General features: G+C 52.3%; 6 protein-coding genes across 6 annotated transcripts; 2 read left to right on the top strand and 4 right to left on the bottom strand.

The window, feature by feature from the left end:
• Positions 1–1,317: 1,317 nt before the first annotated feature.
• J4E92_004563 (uncharacterized protein) lies at positions 1,318–3,000 on the bottom strand (the record flags this gene model as incomplete). Its single annotated transcript, XM_051495953.1, has 4 exons — positions 1,318–1,872; positions 1,925–2,518; positions 2,570–2,708; positions 2,756–3,000. The coding sequence occupies 4 exons, from the start codon at positions 2,998–3,000 to the stop codon at positions 1,318–1,320; spliced, it is 1,533 nt and encodes a 510-aa protein (XP_051353793.1).
• Positions 3,001–3,541: 541 nt separating this feature from the next.
• On the bottom strand, positions 3,542–4,475 carry J4E92_004564 (uncharacterized protein; the record flags this gene model as incomplete). The annotated part of the gene is made up of 2 exons (XM_051495954.1): positions 3,542–4,310; positions 4,390–4,475. The coding sequence occupies 2 exons, from the start codon at positions 4,473–4,475 to the stop codon at positions 3,542–3,544; spliced, it is 855 nt and encodes a 284-aa protein (XP_051353794.1).
• Positions 4,476–5,797: 1,322 nt separating this feature from the next.
• On the top strand, positions 5,798–7,041 carry J4E92_004565 (uncharacterized protein; the record flags this gene model as incomplete). The annotated part of the gene is made up of 3 exons (XM_051495955.1): positions 5,798–6,253; positions 6,303–6,448; positions 6,495–7,041. The coding sequence occupies 3 exons, from the start codon at positions 5,798–5,800 to the stop codon at positions 7,039–7,041; spliced, it is 1,149 nt and encodes a 382-aa protein (XP_051353795.1).
• A 617-nt stretch (positions 7,042–7,658) lies between these two features.
• J4E92_004566 (uncharacterized protein) lies at positions 7,659–9,755 on the bottom strand (the record flags this gene model as incomplete). The annotated part of the gene is made up of 3 exons (XM_051495956.1): positions 7,659–8,224; positions 8,946–9,497; positions 9,557–9,755. The coding sequence occupies 3 exons, from the start codon at positions 9,753–9,755 to the stop codon at positions 7,659–7,661; spliced, it is 1,317 nt and encodes a 438-aa protein (XP_051353796.1).
• Positions 9,756–10,966: 1,211 nt separating this feature from the next.
• On the bottom strand, positions 10,967–12,376 carry J4E92_004567 (uncharacterized protein; the record flags this gene model as incomplete). Its single annotated transcript, XM_051495957.1, has 1 exon — positions 10,967–12,376. One exon carries the CDS (start codon positions 12,374–12,376, stop codon positions 10,967–10,969), a length of 1,410 nt encoding a protein of 469 aa, XP_051353797.1.
• Positions 12,377–13,358: 982 nt separating this feature from the next.
• Positions 13,359–14,207, top strand: J4E92_004568 (uncharacterized protein; the record flags this gene model as incomplete). Its single annotated transcript, XM_051495958.1, has 1 exon — positions 13,359–14,207. The coding sequence occupies one exon, from the start codon at positions 13,359–13,361 to the stop codon at positions 14,205–14,207; it is 849 nt and encodes a 282-aa protein (XP_051353798.1).
• Positions 14,208–21,632: the final 7,425 nt, after the last annotated feature.

A 21,632-nucleotide genomic window follows, 5' to 3' on the forward strand; every position in this document is an offset into this window, starting at 1 on the left:
CTTTCGCGGTTCAAAATCTTCTGACCCAGTTGATAAAGTGTACGGCCTAGTGAACATTGTCTCACCAAGGCCAGAGGTAGAAGCTTTAGACATCGACTATACAAAAGGCATTGATGAGGTATATGCCGATACGGTGTTGGTTTCCATCCAACTTTACGCACGACTGACCGCGTTCGGCTACGTTGATCACCATATCAACTATGATGGGCCTGATCTTGGAGAGTGGAGATTTATTGATCACGGTGTCATCTATGATGGGCCTGATCCTGAGGAATATGAAGACATTGAATACAGATCATGGGCCCCGCGATGGGATAGTCGTCATCCTCCTGAGCCAATGGGAGTACCCGAAATTTTATGTCCCTGGAGTGCATGTGGAGAGAATAAACGGACTATCACCGTCGGCAGTTTGTCAGCTCTGGGAAATCTCTGTCTCAAAGGTGTGACATACAGCAGGGTGTCTGAGGTTGGAGAGGTGATGAACTATCTCAATCTGTCAGATCCTAAGTACATCGGCAGCCCAAAGCCCACTGAGGATGCCAAAGAAAGTATACCTGATGCCAACGCTATCGGTAATCCACCCAAGAGCCATCCATTCATCAAATCGTACGAGCGTATGGATGTGAAATCGACCCCAGAGAAATTCGCTCGTACATTGACGGGAGGTAGTTGGGTGGCTGGTTTGGATGAGTACCTACAGCTTTTGGATTCGAGAGCGAGTCACAGCAACGCTTGCTCACGTTTTCTGCGCCGACTGATCAATCTTCAAGAGCCTGGTAATCAGGGCGAGTATGCTCATAATCGCGATTCAGCTTTGTTTGAAAGAATTGCCTCTAACGTTTGTGATCACCGACGCCTGTTCTGGACGCAGGAGGGTTCGTATGGTCTCGGCCCACAATGCATGCGGACCGGTGATATCGTGGCAGTGTTGTACGGTGGTAACATACCGTATGTATTGCGCCCGAGAGGAAGCGCATATGTATTCATGGGTCAGGCTTATCTCGATGAGATCATGAACGGAGAGGTATTTCAGGGTGCAGTATCAGATACACTGGAGGAGCAGACCTTTTGTCTTATTTGAGCAATGGGATAGTCAATGATCATGACTATGGAAGGGTATCTTGGTTCTGTAGGAGACACAACGTTGAAGCTCTTGTGTTGACAATACTTTTCTTTTTTCGAGAGGACCTGATTGTATGGGTACACATGGATTTCGGAAGTTGTGAGTCGCTCGTTGCGATGGGTCATCAAGTGTACTATGGGATGGACGTGACGGAACCAGGACAGAACGTTGAAGTGATAGCGATCACAATTCTCTTAAGGCGCTTTGATCTGACCAACATCCCCATCGCTCCCCAGCCCCGTCGTTTCCTCATCAGAACTCGTCCGTTCTTCGATCTCAGAAGCCTGACCGCCACCCCTCTCAACCAACTCTCTCGCATACAGCAACCGAATCGTAAGCGCAGTCGCAATCAGCGCCGCACTCAAAAACGCCACCGTAATAAACCCCTTACGATACTGCGGCGCCTCAACCTGCCTCCAAACAAGAAGCGGCAGCCAAGCCTGTATCACATACGCCATCTCGTTCATAGCCGCGACAACGATAGCCCGCTCTTCGTTATCGTGCGTGCAGATCTCATGAGCCCATGCGAAGCACAAGCCGGAAAGACCGCCACCGAAACCGGAGAGAATGTAGCAAGCCCACTTCCATTTGATGGGTATATCCCAGATGGCCAGACTGGTAGAGCAGATGATATTCATGCAGCCGCCGAAGACGATTGGTTGCCATCTGGAGCCTTTGAGGATGCTGTCGCTCGTCCAGGCGTATAGCAGTGTTGTGACGACTTGTACGGCGTTGGTAGTTGTGGGGTACTGTCAACAACGTCAGTATTGCTACTTGTTCCGACGGTGTAGTGAAACTTACGGTATTGATCTCGCTGACGGTGTACTTCGGGTCCTTGCTCGCCTTGAGAAACTGTTGAAAGATCGGCTGTGATCCCATACTAGCATTGTTGAAGAACACGTAAAGCGGAACAAGAGCCCAGATATGCCACGACGTAAAGATCTTGCGTACTTTGGCCCTAGTATACGGCTTCCGCTTCTGTCGTCCTTCAAGTCGCATGCGCTCCTGCGCAAATGCAACCTCTTCTTTGGTCAGGTAGAAGGGTTTAGAGATCTCCGGAAGATCGGGCAGACAGAAGAAGCCGAGGACCGCGATGGGGAGAGAGATTATCCCGTCCACGATGAAGAGCCATTGCCAGCCTCTGAAGCCGCCTTTTCCGTCGAGCTTGTACACGCCGGCCATCAGATAGCCGGAGAACATGGTCGCGATGGCACCGCTGGTATGGAAGATACAAGATCTCTTGGCGAGCTCTTCCTTCCGGTACCACGATCCGATGATGTATTGCATGCCTGGGTAAAATGTGCTCTCCGCGAGGCCGATAAGGAAGCGCAGGGCGTAGATTGTCTCGGCGTTGTTGGCACGGCAAAGGCAGAACGTTAAGACAGCCCAAGTAAGCTACCGGTGTCAGTACTCATCTCCCAACCGCGCGGTGTTGCAGAATCATACCTCCATTGCGGGTATCCAAATCGACGGTCGAATGCGAGTAAGAATGATGTTGCTGGGTATTTCGCCGATGACATAGCCCACAGTCCAACAAGTCTGCATGTAGTTGAGCTGGTTGCCGTAAAGCCCAAGATCCTCCTTCCTACCCCAATGTCAGCCAGTCATCGCTAACGGAGGTCAGATACATACATCCCCGAGACGAAAGCGCTGTTTATGTTCATCTGATCAAGGTACTTGATGAAGTACCCCAACGACGCGAAGGTGAGTAGAGCGGCATCGAGCTTGAACATGAACCATCGCTCTTCTTTCGGCTTGTCCAAGGTATCCCAGAGGTAGTAGTACCACTTGTGCGGCGTCGCTTTAAGCTCTTCGTTGGTTTGGATGACAGTTGTAGCTGCGACTGCTTCCGTCGAGATATCCTGAGGTCGACCCATCTTCGCGAGGCTTCAGTGTGAAACGTATGTCTCGTGTCTGGTGTCTAAGGCGGTACTGGCACAAGCCTCAGCTTTATTGAACAAGCAGCACAAGGCCTCCTTTGCTATTGCTAAGCATCGTTTACGAAGTTACCCGTTCAGCATGGCGCTCGGCGCGTCAGTGGCGAGTCGATAATGCGCGGTAGGCTTCGTAGCGCGATTCGACATACTGGGGTGGGTATGGCGTTATGACAGGGTTCGCGTGGGGTTTGTGCGACATGTAGACAGTCTAAGTCTGATAAGCACGAACGTGAATTGCGTTTCCGGTGTTTGTAGGTTCAAGATCGTCGTGATGCATGGGAGTGGTGTGGCGTCATGTGTCGTGATCAGGCATGCAGATTGCGTGCCTGAGTCGCGCAATAACCGTGCCGAAAAACGCAGAGAACCTCAACACATTTCGTTTAATCATGTGACTGTAGAAAGCTCCCGAGGCCGTCTGTGCTGCTGGCTGTCTGGGCAGACTGGGTTTTGCGATTGAGACATGTTGTATTCATCCAGTATATCATATACACGTCGCTTCAAACCGTTTCTCAGTTCTAGGGTTAGCAAAGAACGCTTTCATCCTCTCAAGCTGCTCTGCCCTTGCGCTATGCCACTTCTCGGTATGCCCATGCAACTTATCTCTGCCCGCTTCTTCTAGATCAGCATTGACCCAGTCCATAAGCTCGTTGACATAGCTCGCTTCTTGATCTCGCAGACTATGAAACGACTTGCCATAGCCTTTGCTCTTCACGCGTGCGTTGTATTCTGACCGCATAGCATCTTTGCTGGGAATTTTGGCCTGGCCTGAGAGCACCTTTGCAACGACCATAGCTTGAAACTCGAATAGCGTGAAGGTAGCCGTGAAGAAAGGCACGCCAACAAAGGCGAGGGTCGGATCGTTAATGTAGAAGATATCTTTGTGTAGGTTGTGAAATTGTGTACCATCCGTCACCAACACCGCGCCGTCGGCATGCTGGACTGGCGTCTCGTCCGAGGTGAGCTGTGGTAGGAAAGGCAGGGCGAGATAGTAGCCAGTGCAAAGTATGACATGGTGGATATCACAGATCTTTGCGCCTGACTTCAACGTGATGGTGGCTGGGATCGCTTCGTCGGGGTCCAGTGATGCCGATGCATTCACGCGTGGTTCGTCGTACGACGCAACCTCCTCGATGCGAAATGCATTCTCTGGAAGCATGCTAGGCGGTAGATCAAATTTGCCGTTTCTTTGGCTCTGTAAAATCTTGTTTGCGTATGGGCCAAGTTCACGAGCAATGTCCGTTGCGGATACACTTGCACCGACAAGTAGATAGTTCTGGAGTAGTATCAGGTCACAAGGACGTCGTTTCGCTCGATCAAGCGCGAACGTACCTTATCTTGGGCATTCTCGGGCCTTCGGTAGCTTTTCGAATGTTGCACTCTACCAGGAAATCGTCGCTTCCACTCTGCCAGTCCATGCGTGTCGGGAACTCTTGGTGTGTGGTAATGACCAGACGCAATCACTACGGCGTCAAAGTCCTAGCCGAAGATTAGCAAACTCGAGGTGCAGCCAATATCAGAGTAATACTGACATGAACGGATACACGTCGCTTAAGCGCACCTTCCTCAATCTGCAGAGTCGCAGTCTCGACCGTCCATAATTTACCGTTCTTCGTAACCCGTCTCACGTCGGTATCGTACCGGGTCAGCCCATGCACCCCGGTCGAGGCAGCAGTAGCCTGTATGTAGTCGCACAAGACTTGATGCGTCACATAATCCTCAGTCCCAGGCGGAAACGGATTCAAGGTGGTTTCCAACAAGCGCGTGCTCACGTTGTTCTTTAGGCCCACATAGCATGGACTGTGTAGGGCCAGTCAGTCCAAAGTAGCGTTTGACGTGAAATTTGTAGACCTTACCCAGGTGGCGCATGAAGCAGTCTCTCCGTATCCTCCGTCTCCTCAGTCGCATGAACACTGTCAGCTCTAGACACTTTGGTTCCCGAATACGGTGGTTCCAGGGGCTTTCGCTCATCGTAGAGCCTGTTAAGCTGTCAGTCCTGCCTGAGGGACATGAAGTTGGACCGTATACCAGATGCCTCCTGCGGCACTCGATCGCTCAAAAACAGTGACCTCGACACCCTCTTTTTGGAGATGAGCTGCAGCTACCACGCCACTGATACCTGCGCCAATTACAGCAACACTTTTGCATCGGAAAGACATGTTGGAAATATTGCTTGTATGCTGAGGGATATTCTTCGCAGCTTCGCGCGTGCGCGTGCGAATAAGACCCAACTCTTCAGCCGACAGCAACACACACAAGCCTCCCAACACTCGAACATGAAAGCCATCTACCTACTGTCAGCATTCTTTGCTTATGCCTCGGCTATAGCGCTTGTCAGCACTGCAAGCATCTCAACCGGGGTGTAGCTAGAAACAAAGCGCGATGGTGGATACGAATGGCATCATGAGCGGCCATGTTCGCATGGGATGCCAGCAACCAAAACCGACGCACTTATTTGCGACTAAGATGTGATTACCTTTGACATGAAGCGAAGTTTCTCCGAGCGATAACATGAGAAACGTTGACTGGGTATTCGTCATCTGCAAGATTATGATGTGATCGCAACCCCGCAACAAGTGTCGCAACCAGCACGCGACGCAGCCACATCAGTCAACCATGCATGGGAGTCGGATTTGTGAACGAACGACCTGAGAAGTGGGGTAATAGAGTTCCGGATATAAAACTGCTTTGGACCGCGAGCGATGAGGTCTGCGCAACTGCATCGCAAACAACTTTGACAATGGCTCCAATCGCAATCCCCGTTCACGAACACATCCAGGAGAAGGATACCGTCCAGCCGCGGAAGGACTCGCTGGGGTTGCCAGAGCCAGCCAGGAAGAGACTCGAGAAGGCAGGAATCGATCTGTCGGCCGGCTATCCGTACAGACCAGCAAAACCACTCTACCTTGACGATGTGTACAAGATCAGGGACTATGATCGTGAGCACATCGATCCAGGTATCCGAGCCGATCCAGAGAAGCAAGCGTTGTTTAGTGCTGCGAAGGAAGTCATCCATTTAACCTCACACATCGGAACTGAGATCGTTGGACTTCAGCTGAAGGACCTTACCGACCAACAAAAGGATGAGCTTGGTCTTCTGATCGCTGAAAGAAGCGTGGTGTTCTTCCGTGATCAGGATCTCTCGCCTCAAGAGCAGAAGAAGCTGGGCGAGTATTATGGCGAAATTGAAGTCCACGTGAGTAGTTCTTCCCCAAAGACACTTCACGCGCTAAGATCGAGTGAAGCCACAAGTTCCATTCGTACCCGGTGTGCCAGGGGTGACGGTTCTGTGGCCCGCTCTGCAGGCGACGGAAGTGCCAGCCAGCTTCCGGAAGACGGGCGGAGCGTCTAGGTGGCACACTGATCTGGTGCACGAGCGCCAACCTGCTGGGTAAGTGATGGTATCTTGAGAGGATGTTCATTTCTGACTCTTTTAGCGTGACACATCTCCACAATGATACCATCCCAAAGATCGGAGGTGACACCCTCTGGGCTTCAGGCTACGCTGCGTACGAGAAGCTTTCTCCTGCTTTCCGAAAGATCATCGATGGCAGAGAAGCAGTGTACCGCAGTGCGCACCCGTACCTTGACCGCGACGACACTAGTGCTGGCCCTAAGCACATCGAACGCGTTCATCCGATCGTTCGTGTCCACCCGGCAACCGGATGGAAAGCACTGTGGGTCAACCGCGCCTTCACAGATCGCATCGTCGGACTAGACAAAGCTGAAAGCGACGTGATTCTCAACTACCTCTTCGATGTGTATGAAAACAACGTCGATATCCAGGTCCGGTTCCGCTGGACGCCAGGAACTTCGGCATTGTGGGATAACAGAATTACAATCCACAACGCGAGTTGGGATTATGGAGGAATTGAGCCGAGGCACGGAACAAGGGTTACGTCGTTGGCGGAGAAGCCCTACTTCAAGGCTGATGCACCAACTCGCAGACAAGCATTGGGCCTCGCAGGACCTGAAGATGTTTAGAGGGTAGATGGCGAATGTGTGAAGCTGGACTATAGGAGAGACGCGTTCCAGCGCGAAGGCGCGAGCTGGGTGCCCTAATTACTACGCTATCCCTATCATGAACAAGCGTCATACATCTTGGCATGGCATCATCGACCCCTTGATGCTCTCGGTGCATGCGGCCAACGCGTGTCCATAGGCAAATACTATCATTGTTCGATGACCTTTTCTTATCTTTCCATCAATGTCAGCTACTCATAGTTTCAGCAACTTCTCAGCATTCTGCCACGCAAACATGTCCATCTCGGCGTCACTCAAGACCTGCGCCCGCGCCAACTTCTCCACAAACGCCCACCCATCCGTATTGGCGCTGGACGGATAATCGACCGAATACATGATCCTCTCAACTGGGCTCACCTGTCTCAACTGCTCGAATTGTCTCACAGTAGAGAATGCAGTCGTAATGCTCCAGACATCCGTCCTCCACACCCGATCGAACGTTGTATCATTGCGTAGTCCCGCCGAATCGAATCGGTCATTGAACATGGTCACTTCTTCGCCGCTGTGTCCAGTCATGAGCTTCAGCTTGGGGAAGCGATCAAACAAACCCGCGCCATAGAGACGCAATACGTGCGTTCCTACATCGACATGCCACCCCACCACGTCACCCCGAGCTTTCCCGCCACGGCGGCTGGGTAGTTGCCCACGTACAACTTGGCTGCGATATCTGCGGTCGGGGTAGCAAGATGCAAGTACAGCGGTACATCGAGATTCTGCGCCATGGCGAAGACTGGATCGAAGCGCGCGCCGTTGTAGTACGTTCCATCGTCGAGATGATCCCAGATCATCGCGCCTTTGAACCCAAGGGTTGTAACGCTGCGGTTGAGCTCTGCTACGGCTTCTTCCGGCAGAGACATAGGCAGCACCGCGAACCCGGCGAATCGTGTAGGCATGGATACGATCACGGAGCGAACAGCATCGTTTGCTGCGCGGCACCCCTCAATATTTTCCAAGCGCGAGGCAGATTGCTGCACGAGGACTTGCATAGACAAGTGGCCGGCACCCATAGCGGCGATGCGCCCGGCACCGACATCCTTCAGCTTATCAAGCGTACCCGGAGGGTTGCGCTGCACTACACCTCCGGCGATCACCTCTGCTTCGAGCGACGGCGAGACAACGTGCTCTTTGAGGGCAGTCAGGCGCTCTGGGAGATCACATGGTTTGAGCTGGAGGCAGGCGGGGGTATGCTATTTGTGCTTATGGCGAAGACTACAAGGCGTGCTGAGATGTAGGGCACGCATGCTGGGCAGACACGAAACAGGACTGTCTGGGCTGGATACACCACGCGTGCTCACACAGGGTTTACACCCCATCATGCAGCTGATTCCTATCTGCTCCTCAGAGTAAGAGGAGAGTAGTTCCGCTGTGTTTGTGTAGACATGCATATGCCGTAGTGCATCGTTCAGCTGTGTATGAAGAAGCCCCATCGCCTTTACATTGTAACTTATCAAACTCGTGCTGTTTTCATTGGCTAAGCTTCGCAATCGCCAGCGTGGCGCTCTAAGCGAGGCGTTGGAGCGTCCCATCGAGACGGATCTAGATCGCGAGGCAGCTCGTTTCGCTGAAGTCGGCGATAGGGAAGTCGATATTTGCGAGCCTTTGTCGAAGTCGGTCGCTCTTCGGGTGTACGCGCATGCAGCAGAGTTGGTAGGTGCACGAACTAAAATATTGACGACGTCGATGTTCAACGAGCAGTACAAGACAAAAGTCACCTCAGGTCCATTCAAGATTCGCTGGCAAATTGGTGTTCGGATTGCGTCTAGAAACTTGGGAGCCATTATTACTCTTCTCTTCCGCCGTCAACCACCTCAATGTATACGGCCTGCTGTTCACTTCGAGTCACTGCGATGCCATGGTGGAGTTACTTGCAGCTGCCACGGTGCCTCCATCGCCAGAGCTGGTCCCCACAAACACCACCAGAACAGCAGCATAAGTCGCCGTCGAGACAAGCGCTTCGACGTTCGAAGTCCGAACTCCAAATGAGAGGGCAAGCGCGAACCAGAAAACCGACAGGGAAACCGTGATCAGGCTTTTCTTTTGCGACGTATCAATAGCCATGATCAGCATTGGAACGATAAGGAATAGACCACCCGTTATCGCTATCAGAAAGCGAGCAAGATAATCGACGAATGGCGACACGTCTTTGGGTTCCTTGCCATCTTCATACTCCTTCAAACGATCAGATCGCTCGTTCTCAGAGTATGTGACGTAGACAGGCAGTTTCTTCATTAAGTACCTGCGAAAATGGTCGATCGTGGTGACCGTCTCGTCGAAGTAGGCGTAATGAGAATAGAACACCTCGCCAGTCCCAAACCGAGACTGGAACCATGCTTGCAGCATGAGTCTCCTCGGGTGTGTATCTTTCCTCGCTACGCTCTTTCGGCTTCTAAGGAACTGGTAATCCCGAATCGCGGTGACTAGTCACTTGTCAGCTATCTGCCTCTTGTAGTTCGCTATTGTCCCTGCAGGTTCGTACCATAGTCTTTCAGGCTATCTTTGAGCTTTCCAAGGTCATCGGCTGAGGCGTTTCGCGTGCCGTCAAACTGCAGCTTGAGCTCAAGTAGCCGCAATTGTTGTGCGACGATGTTGATCCGCTGGAGCTGCTCAAATCGCAAGAAGTGAAACTCCTCTTCCTCTTCAAGTGACCGCGCAACGTAACCCAACAGGTCGCTCATGTTATTTGGGCTCGCCATGTGCTGTGCATCAGGTTTCAGGCGGGTCCTGCTGCGTTTTCCAGCGACAGCTTCCAAGGCTGGCTCCAGGCCTTGGCATCCAATGGTTGTCTCGATGCCATGCAGCTCAGCTGCAACCCCCGCTCCGATGACCACCCTTACCTGTTACGCATCACCCCTCTAATCTTCAAGTTTCTCTGACAACTACAAACGTCATGGGTGCCCATCTTTCAATGTCTGCGCACTCGCGCAAACACCTGCCGACGTTTCCCAATACAGTGAACATGAGTGTCACAGCAGAAACCTCAGCCCGTGGAGTATCCAATCCCGCATTCAATGCTGGTATACAGATCGATCTTCTTCTCGCATCTCATGCCGACTTTCTTCGGTCAGCGGTGAGGAACAAGCTCTTTGGTAAAGGCGACAAAAGATGTGAGCAGAGCGTGGAAAATTACATCAATGCCTTGAAACGCTTGGACGCGGCACTGCTAAGTAGTTTCGAGAGACTATGCGAGCAGGATCCCGTGATGGCGGTAGGTCATTGGAAGGGTAGGTTAAAGTGATTTGTCAATGCGAAAAACTGCACATAGCTGACAGAAAGGTAGACGTCGATTCGGAACTTGTTGTCATAAATGAAGCCATGAGAGTAGCCTTCAAAAAGGCTAAGGGGGATATCAATTCTAGAACACACGACGCCGATATAGAAGCTAGTGCGGCTGAATTGCAAAGAATAATCGGCAACGTCGAAAGACTCGCCAATCCGAAAAGGAAGGGGGTTGGACGTATCCACAGACGCAAATGAACAGCGAAGTTCTGGGATTGGGATGTCATAGAACAACGCCCATGACTTGGTTGATTGATTGCCTATACGTTGCAACAGCTCTTAGCTCGTGACCGCCATGCACCCTGAAGTCCCGCCTATCGCGTAAGCACTGTGCCGCGCCTCGAAAGTCGACAACAAACACTTGCAAAGAGTTCTCTTTCCTTCCAAGTCCGCATTGTCCACTGCAAGAACCATAGTATCGAGATCAGCGATTAGTTGCTTATAGATGCGCAATTCGGCAGCCGATGGGGCTGTCTCAGTTGAATTCTGGATATGATGTGCGAGAATGGTGACGAGTGCTGCGACGAGATAGGGATATACCATCCTGCAAAGAGGTTAGTAGCTGTTGTAGCCGAGGCCAACGTCGACTTGGACGCTAGTGTAATGCTACTTACCAGTACAAAGCAACGTTACCCCGGGGTGCTACTGGTAACAGACTCAACAGCCTTCGCGCCTCCAGATATGTTTTGTGTTGCTTCATCTTCGACATCCTGATCAAGCCGTCCAGCTCGAAGGGATTGGTCTCCGAACTCATGTCTATCGCCATGAACGCATGTAGTCGATATACAGTTCCGAAGTAGTAAGCCTCCAGTGCAACACAATGGCAGATGTCTGCTGGATACAGTATCTGTTCCAGCTGAACAGCAGACAGATGAAAGATGTGATGCTGCTCGTGAAAGGCCTGCAAGCGTGCGAGCACGATAGCTGTAGCAGCGCTGAGGTCCAGCGGAGTTGTATTACATGTCTTGCGAGAGAGCACCTGATCAATGGCTTCGGTCTGGAGTAAGGCTATCCTTGTGAAGAGCCAGAAGATATGCGCTCGCCAGGTACCCTCGGTCGCAGTGAGCGCACCAAGCTCGTCTGCTACAAAGTCGGAGCAGTTGGCTACGTCTTGAAGCTGGTGTGTTGGTTGCGTATTGCTCAAGATGCTCAGACTGATGTCGTTGGTGAAGCAGATCCAGAAAACACGACGCTGTTGTGCGCCGTCACTTATCTCCTGCGCCGTCGGATTGCTTCTCTTGCCTTCGTTGGCTAGGCTTCTAATGACGCGGAGGGCAGTGGAGACGAATTGTCCCGCTGTCTTCTTATGACCGGATGGGCTGGCGACAATGAGTAGTGCAATTCCGACTAGGCATTGGACTTGTCCCAACGAAGGCGGCGCTGCGAGAAGGGTGTCGAGCGTAGAATAGGCGCGAGCAAGGTAGTATTGAGCCATTTCCATATTATGGCTGGCACCAGCTGCGCTCATGCCACGCATATGATGTGCCATACCAAAGACAATGTACGCACTCGTCCAAGCGATTGCCGAGTCATCAGGCAGCCCCGCATAGCATGTTCGGAGGTGGTCGGCGATGACATGTGGTTGGTATAGCGGATAGGCGGTGTTCAGGTCTGTCAAGAACTCTGCAAGCAGTGTGGTTCCGAGCTCTGGGGGCGGCAAATACCAGTCACTAGTTGGACTGGTTACCATTGGCGGTGGTGGTAGACCGACATCCTCGGTCGGCCCCGTCCCGAATTGTGCAGCTCGTAGGAAGGCAGCATCCTCTTGGAAGTTGGCGGAGGAATAAATGCCATCTAACGGAACCTGGAACGACGGATCAAATGTGGAAGAGCCATGACTAGAGTCGCCGGTAGACAGTGCGCCCAGGTCGTCTGCAAATAGACCATCATTGTCTGGTAGGAAGCTCTCTATGTCAAAAGGGTCGAAGTCTGGAAGTTGGGGATGAGGGCCAGCCTCCACCTCATGACGCAAAGAATCCACCCATGCTGAGACTGGTGGTGAATGTTCTGACGTTTGCATGACCGGTTGTTGGCGCACGTGTGGTTGTGCCACGTTCCGCTCGTGTAGCAGCGACTCTAGCCTCTTGATTCGATCTTCATACTCAGCTATGCGATTGCTGAATCATCGTCAATGAGATTATCGTTTGTGAAGTGCAGCCAAATCATACCCTCTTTGTGGTTTCGACCTTTGTTTGCGCGTGTACGTAGTCATGCACGTTTCTTTCAAATTGGTGCACGGCGAGCAGCCCTGAGGACCGGAGTTCCACACGCATCTTCGCTTCCGTTTGCGACACAGATCGCAAGCCTAGAAAACGCGTCAGTCTGCTGGTAGACGCGTGTGGAGCGCTCGCGATGCGATGTTCGATGCTCCATGGCTGTGGGCGGATGTCGTGGCAGAGTCGCGTCTGAAGCGGATGCAAGGACCCGCAGCGGCTTAAGCCGGATAAATGCTAGCAAACCTACTTACTCGCACCGTGGACGCAGACCCGCGTTTCTCGACGCCACTACTCGACATCGTGAGTTGCCTGATTGATTGTTGAGATCAAGGTATGCTGACATGCGGTTCGGTTTGATGCCTCTTGTCGCTAGCAGGATGGCCAATCCCCGCCGCCCAGTTCGCTGACAAATCTAAACTAGTCACCACTGCCATGCAAAGGTTCACTCTCCTGGTAAGAGCTATGATTGAACTTCACGAGCAATGAGACGATACGTTCATCAACTAATAATTGATGTCAGCTCTAGTACTTCGAAGAGAAATGTGGTATCACAGCTACGGGCCAAACGCGCCTTCCATGTTTCGCTAGTACGCGAGACCGGGACCGAGAACGACCCATTACATTGGTGCAAACACCCTTAGTGCCGGCTCTGTAGACTGCAACAAACAGCTCGCGCACGCCTCTTTCCCGTGCTTCTTCACAGCATTATAACTCCATGTCTCAATCATGAGTTTAATGGTCTTCAACTCACAAGAATAGTTCTCTTGTACGTCAACGAGCGAAGAGATGAAGGTCATTGGGGGCGCAGAGAACTTCTGGCTATACTCCGAGAAGGAAGGCTACGACATCACGCATCCTGCCGCGCCCCATGGCCCCAAGGTCTACCCCCGCCTGACACTACGCACACAGGACTCGCACGCCATCATTGACCCCACCAGGACTGCACTCGTGGTCATCGACATGCAAAACTACTTTCTGTCCCCAGCATTTGGTCGGCCGTCGGACAGCCTGGGTTTGCAAGTTGTAGAGAGGCTCACCAAGCACGCGATACCAGCTTGCAGGAAGGCCGGAATCCCAATCCTTTGGCTCGGTTGGGGTCTCACAGATGAAGACATTGAGACTGTGCCCCCTGCGATTGTCCGTGGTTTCTCGATGGACACGAACTTCGAGGGCGATCGTGAAGTACCTGATCTTGGGACGAACATCGGGCCCGTAACGCTAGATGACGGATCTACGGTCGAAGGCGGCGCCGTTCTCATGCGCGATCAATGGAATTCTCAACTGTACAGTGCTTTGGAGAGTTTGGCCCATCCTGATGATCTAAGAGTTTGGAAGAATCGACTGTCGGGGTTTTGGGGAGGCACCAATGTCGAGAGTGTGCTGAAGGCTCGCGGTATCAGGACATTAATCTTTGCAGGCTGCAACACTGACCAATGCGTTGCTGCTAGTCTGACCGATGCGGTCTGGAAAAATTGGGACTGTCTCTTGTTGAGCGACGGAACTGCGACAACCAGCCCGAAATTTGCCCAGGAGATGGTTGAGTTCAACATGGGAGGATGGGGATTCTTACTGAGCTGTAAGGATCTCGTTGACGCTGTGGACACACTGGAAAAAGGCCCGAGTGATGGGGCTTGAATGCTGCGATGTGCGAAGATGAAGTGCAATGGGTGCTAGGAAGATAACACAAAGGCCCTTTTACACTCATGTGTCGAAGCAGCAATGCTATCGGTCTATGTCTCACAAGCCAAATTTACTACTTCATGTGGAAACGACTCTTAGTATTTTCATCTGTCTCTTATTCATCAGAGACAGAAGAACTGATGACGTTCGAACGCACTTTGCTGCTCCACCAGCACTCAGGAATGCAGGCTGGTGACATGTACAACCCGAACATCTGACAATTCCAAATGAAGGCCGCGCAAAACCCTGGAAACAAACTCGCCATAGAGGTGGGACTGACATAGCGCAGGTGATTTGATAGCGATTCTTTTGATGTGCGGTAGTTTTCCCAACGTCGAGATGAGCTTGCTGATTTCCGTTTCGTACAATCCCCAAGTGAGTAGCTGAGGCCGTAATGACGATGACGGTGTGAATGCGCGTGGACATAGTACAGGTTGAAGGTCTATATCCTGAATCGCAACTGATACATCGGTGACATGCGAGAGGAGATGATCAGGCGTTGCGTCTACCCAGACATATAGCGAGAGTTGATCCGGGAAGTTGATAGGTCTCTGGTAGAGGAACTTGCGCGCTTCTCGCTCGATCTGACGACAGGTCTGAAGTATTTCTGGGCCTTGTTCGGGCGATGAGAGGATGTTACGGTAGATCTGCTCCCGCAGTTCCGCTGGTAAATTCAGCAACCGATTTCTTTCTGGGGGACGAGGTGCCGTGGATAGTCTTGTATCATTGGCACTGTTCACATGACGTGATGTTCGAGCCATTCTCGATCTCCCGGTATCCGTGTGCGATTCGCTGGTATCTGTGATTTGGTTCGAGTGCTATTGCTAGTACGAGGCAATCTCGAGCATCCGTAGAAAGGCCCCCAGATGAAGTGCCGCTTCACCAAGATCAAATGCGTGGTGGGTTGGCCGACAGTTCGGTATGGGAGGGGTTGTACTGTGAGCTGTAAAGTGGTATGGAAGTGCTAGTGTAGCTTCGATACTCGAGAGTCTGACAAGACCGACGAAACAAAGTCTTGATCACTGGACGTAACCCAAAACTTATAGAATGCCGGCATGCAAGTAGCGAGCGTAGCGAGGCCTCGATTTGGCGTATCATCGAAGTCGTTGCATAGCCGATACCCCATTTTCACAATACAGAACATCGCGACGAGTGTCCAGATCAGCCCAAATCCGAACGTGAGTCTGTTCGAGTTGAGCAGTATCGGTAACGAACCGAACATATGGCGTTATGCTTCGATTGAATGCGGTAAACGTGCCGCTGATCGATGGCTTGCGACCGTTTCCAGAGTACGATACTAGCCCAATGTGGACGCTACATCACCACGTTGATTTTGTAGCGTTCGAGGCCTAGGGCAGGGTCATTCCCGGCATATACCAAGAGTGTGCCGTGCAGACATGCCATGGCTCAAGTCTTCACCCTACTTGAGCATCACCTTACGGAGTCTTTGCCGAATTCCACTCAGATGTAAGTTGAATGATTGGCCATGACCAACTGAAGTGATAGCCTTATCGAACATCGCTAGAGCCCTGCAGTGATCCAAGTCAAGGTCTTGACACGCTGAAGATTGATAGTCCAGTAAAGCTGCAGACACTTTGCGCAGATCGTACGATATGTGGTACCATGTCCTGCGCATCGGTATTGTCTTGCAAGGAAGCGCGGCCCTCACTCGCTTCGTGTTCATGGGGAGATTGGATACCTACTTACCATGGACGTCTGTCGCGCATGCAATGATGGAGTTGATCCACTATGGTTTCCAAGAGAGCGTTCCAATACAATGGTTGAGGGCCTGTTTAGAAAACACGTACCCGTGGTTTTGGTGACAGCAGAGATTCTGACGGAAGCGGACAAGACACATTTAAAGTTCTGTCGATTAGCCAATAGTTCGCAGTCTATGGTCGGAAACTCTCAGCTACGTGATATGAATGCTGGGCAGCTTCTTCTTCCTTTTGGGGGCCAGTCCGTTGGTGTTTCGATATGCCGGCAGATGATTCAAACACACGTGGCAGCCTTCGCGATCCGGGGTGCAGCAACGGCTGGTACTGCGATCTGCGGAAACGTGCGTCAGGTTGGCTCGGTCTGGACAAGACACTGTGACGGCAAGATGCGTATTGGTAGTTGATGTGTGATGAAGCTTCATTATTGATGGCGTTCCCATCATCCGATATGAGTGGTGCAGGAGGCGTGCAGTCGACCTTGGGAAGGAGGCGCGACTAGCGGATGACGCTTGCGCAGAGATGGCCCCACTTCAGCCCTGAGGGCACCTGCTCGATATCACATCGCTCCATCCCGGCCGCCTGCAAGCCGACGCACCAGAACCTGATCGCATTGATGATTATTACGGCACATTGTGTTGATTTGCTCAAATCTAAGATATTATTCTACACGTCAAGTCCCTTATTCGCTGCGTTGAGTAGCCTCCTCTGCCCCCCTCGCAGCTGCCTATTGACGTGCGCTTTTCGGCCTAATCCCGCTCAAAAGGGAGGAACATCAGCCATATTCTCTATTAGGCTTTCTTGAAATGGACATGGATCTAAGTCTATGAGGACTCCAGTGCAGTTTAGAACGCCATCACGGTTCGCTTCTTCAAATCGACTGAACGCGGAAAGGGGTTTACTTATCTGGGCCACCAGATCCCCACCCCGAACAGCTCCCATGCCACAGCCACTACAGCAGCTCCATCGCAAGGTGCCACGTTCATAACAAAAGCAAAGGGAAAGCCTGCTGGCCTACGGAAGATCGCGCAACGTGTAAACGTTCGAGTTCAAAACTCGGCTAGAACCGCGTCGAAGCCTCTCCATGATGCATGCCGTCAGACCACCCACCACGCCTGTCATACCACCAAACGACATGCGCTTTCCAAATCGCGATGAACCCATCAAACATAGATTACTCCAGACAGCCTAGAGCCATCTAAGCCGCGAGCACCACCACGTGGAATCACCCACCCCGCACAAGACCGCACGCGAGATATCCGCCTCACAGTCGTACGAGTGGCTTCGCCCAGGCGACACAACACCATCACATGCACCCCGACGCCTTCATTATACTAGAATGCTAGCTGCGGTTGCTGACACTCAAGAACGGAATTTCTTGACGAAGTTGATTCCATCTCATGTCGGCAGGCTACCGGGGAGATCATAGCCACGTCCTCGGCAAAGTAAACTAGCTCCTGCCTGTCGTTGTTCCCACACTCAGGCATGTTTCTTGATATAGCCTCATCCTAGGCGACTGAATGTCATCAGCAGGTCTCTTCTCTTCCTTGACAGTCCAGCAAAAGCACTCCGGACCGCAGAAGTCACACTCCCAGTCATCTCTTCCCCTGCATTCTCGCTTACAGCCCTCAGTAGGCTCCTTTATCGTGGTTTTATTCACACAGTCTTCGCCCTCTTCTCTTCCGTCTATTCTTTTCGCCTCCTCTTCACCACACGCTCTCTCAGGCCCGCGACATGCCTCGGTGTCGGAAGCACGATACGGCCCAAAATACGCCGCCGCATCCCACTCCCCATCTTTCTCCTCCGCTTTCTTCTGCTCGGAGCCTGGGTCTGGTTCCTCCACTGATGTTCGTGAAAGGATGAACTGTTTCGGTACATCATGACCAAACAGCCTCCACCAATCCGGCGCTAGATCCTTCAAGATGGGATCATGATACCCCTCCACATACTGATACAGCGGTGGGGTAGAAGTATGCACAGAAGACCAATCGGTGTCCGGGCGAACATAGCAGTCCCCTTGGTGGTAGAACCGTTCACATCCGTCTTCGTGCTTGCGGCCGTAGGAGTAGTCGTCCTCAACGTCCACATACCGCGCATCATACCACTCCGCGACTTCCTCTCCCGTAGCAGGATGCGTATACGGGTACCAACACCCCGGCTGCCACATGTTCGCTTGGGCGGGTGCAAATGTTGGTGGTAGTACCATGTACCCCCCTAGTTGTCGTTGAATGCTATCTTCGCTGAAAGCTGGCATGGATTGGCTCGCATATAGCACGCCATTACATGGCCGGCCTTGTTGGTGTCCCGCTTGGTTATAGGCCGCGTCCTGGTAGAGCATTTCGGATGCATTGGACCGGGGACTAGGCTTGCGGGAAGACTTTCTGCGGCGGTTGGGGCTGCGCTTTGTCATCTTTGCTCCTGGTAGAAGGATGGAGATCTGTGGTGATGGTATGTGGGCGGAGAGAATACAGGTGTGAAGATGGGCGTCGTGCTGTATGAACGGGTGCAGTGTCTTCAGCAAGTAGAGTATCAAGGGGGTACAGTGTAGAAATATAGTTGTGCGTGTCGAGATTTTATCATATCATTGACATTTACGAACATGGTCTCGCGGTGTGCCAACCTTGGTAACGTGTGAAGAGAACCAAAGTTGCGAATGTGACATGTACCGGAGTTGAACAGGAAAAGCATCATCAAATTGACTGCGTGGTATATTTCACATCCACGAAACTGTGATGACAGAGTAGTGCATGACAAAACAATGGCATTGTCACATATTCAAAGCCGTGACTATGACCTACCAAACGGGCTACCTTAGTTCAACGTCGCCGCGCCGAACCTCCATGGGCGCATGCAGACCACACACTGCCATTCATACATCCCGATCTACGCAAGTTTCCCATCCTTGACCTTATACAACACAGACCCACTCCCGGGTTCACTAACAACAATCGCCCCCTTCAACTTCTCCTCGCTGATATCCGGAAACCTCTTCTTATAGTACTTCTCCACCCACGCCTTCTTAACCGCCTCAACCTTATCTTTGGGCACAAGATGCACACTGCATCCACCCCATCCAGCACCCGTAAGCCTGCTGCCGCAACTACCAGCCGCGCGGGCTAAATCGCACAGCTCGTCCAGCTCAGGACAACTGCAGTCGTAGATTTCGCGGCATGAGTCTTGGGTCGTGTTCATGAGGTCGCCGAGGGACTGGAGGTATGCGCGGTCGTTTGATGGGGGAGATGCGAGGAGCGATCGGAATTTGATCACGCGGAGGGCTTCAGTGAAGACGTGTAAGGCGCGCTGGCGGAGCATGAACTTCTCGGCGCGCACGGGGAACTTGGACATGTAGCGTTCGTTCAGTTCCTCCTCTGAGATTCCTAACAGCCCGCTAATCTGTGTGCGTGTGTAGCCGTCTTCTTGTGGGAGGTAGTCTTCGGTGTGTTGAATAAGCTTCGTGAGTTGCGTTTCGAAGTCTGACACGGAGATCTTGGTGTTGTCGGAGACGTTCTCTTTGTCTTCGAAGTAGGTATCGTGGAAGCCGCGGAGGCTGACGCCGAGGGGCGAGGAGTCTGTCGGGAGCTCCTTCTTTAGACCGAATGCTTTGGCTAGGAAAACGGCTGCTAGTGTGCATTCTACGACGCGCAGGTTGTAGCATACGGGAGCTGTGACGTGCTTGTCGGCGGCCACGAAACTCTGAGCGGTAACAAAGACGAGTTCGGGGTCGGTCTTGGGGAACTCGATGTTTGTGTAGTTTAGGCTGGGCTTGAACGATACGTATAGGGCCGAACCGCGGAGGGAGAAGACGGAGGCTGCTTGATCCATACTACGACTTGTCAGCTATGGTAATGCAAAAGCCAGGTAAGACTCACCCTCCAGAGTTGACACCGACTGCGCGCTCAGAGACAATTGCAAGCTCGCACAATTCGGTCTTGTCAATCTTCTCCTCGCCATTAGCAGCCAGCACAGCCAAAGAGCTTGTGCAGACGACGGACGCTGAACTTGAGAGGCCACCACCACTGGGTACTGTGCCATCGCAGACAATGTCCATGCCGACGGATGTGAACTTTCCTCGCTTCTTTTGCAGTAGTTGTGATACACCCTTCAGTCCAGACTTGAAGTAGTTGGTCCACTCATGCTCGGTAGCGTCGATGGGGATCTCTCCCTCGGGAATGTCGAACTCGCGGGTGGGGAATTTCTCGGAGTTGAGGTTGGCTATCCGTACACGGGGCTTCTCTTCAGATGGTCGCACAGCCACAGCCATGATGAAGTCGGCGGTAATGGCCATGGGCAGGACCTCGTACAGGGAGTAGTCGATGTGCTGCAATCCTTAGCGACAGGTAATAGACTTCTTGCAGGTAATTTACCTCGCCAATGATGTTGACGCGTCCAGGACTCCTAGCGACAAAGTCTGCTTGTTTGCCATAGAGCTCTTTGAACTTGGCGAGTAGGCTCTCCCATCGCTTTGTCTCGACCGGGAGCGCGTCTTCAGGGTAGATGTCGCGTAGCGACGTTGCTGTCGGGACCTCCATTGCGCGATCTAGAAGTTCAGGATCGCAAAAAGCAAGAGAAGGAGAAATAGAAAGCAGGTCGAAGGGCAGGAAAAGCAGAATCTATTAAATCCCCGGATCGTCGCAAGATCTCAAGTAACTGTACGGCGGGGTCCAACTGACGACAAGTGGGGTCCTCAGACCTTGCCGTTTTGAGAAGCGCATCCGCATCACCAACGGCCCGTGAACTGCATCGAGCTGCAGGTACGGATTTGAGGTCTCGTGTCGCGGTTGTTCGGGGGGAAAGTGCCGTGGTAAGATAAGCTATGGATGCCCGGCGATGGTAAGATGAGTTGAACTCAGTGAGGCGACCGGAAATTGCACGATAAATTATGCTGACCTCAGCATTCGATACCACCAGACTGCGAAGTATACGATTTAGGTGTATATGTCGATTGGGTATTTCATGTATGCGTTCGAGGTGAGGCGAAGGCGTGTGTGCAGTCCCATCAACCCAAGCCTCTGCCTCGTCCCCGCGGGAGCCCTCGTCCGATGCCGCTGCCGGCTCGACCTCGTGAGTCGCTACGACTGACCCCGCGTCCTGTCTGTCCACCCACACCGATATAGTTCCCTGTGGACGATGTCGAGGCACCCCGTGGTCGAACGCCTCTGCCTCTGCCTCGTGTGCCTGCCCTCGGAGCTGCTTCTGCCTTTCTGCGATCCTCTTCGATCTTCCTCGCTGCAGCTTCCCTGCGCGCCTGCTCTTCTGCTGCCCGACGTTGTGCAGCCTGCTGGCGGTGTACTTCTTCCTCCTCGATATCTACCAAATCTTGCGACGCGCCCTGCCATTGCGGGTTCAAGATTAGACGCTGATTATGTTCTGTTTGGGAAAGTATGCGCGTCCATGTTTGGAGCAAGGTAGACGCGTTCTGGACGGTGCGTGATACAGTCTATTCATCGTCAGTCTAGAGACTGCGGCAGTTCTACTATTGTCCCTTACAGCCATGTTGTCCTTGGCCTTTTGCAGGCTTTCTACCACGCCCTCGATGACCTTGTTCACGTTTCGTATGCTCTCCAATTCCCTGCGCAATGCTGCCTCGCGCGCCTCTTCTGTCGTGTAATGCGACTCCTTTGACCGTGTCTTTGCTGCGTCATTGTCCGCATCTTTTGTCTGCTTC

Source organism: Alternaria infectoria (genome assembly GCF_024043175.1).
Source record: "Alternaria infectoria strain BMP 0036 chromosome Unknown scaffold_6, whole genome shotgun sequence".
Taxonomy (NCBI): Eukaryota; Fungi; Ascomycota; class Dothideomycetes; order Pleosporales; family Pleosporaceae; genus Alternaria; species Alternaria infectoria.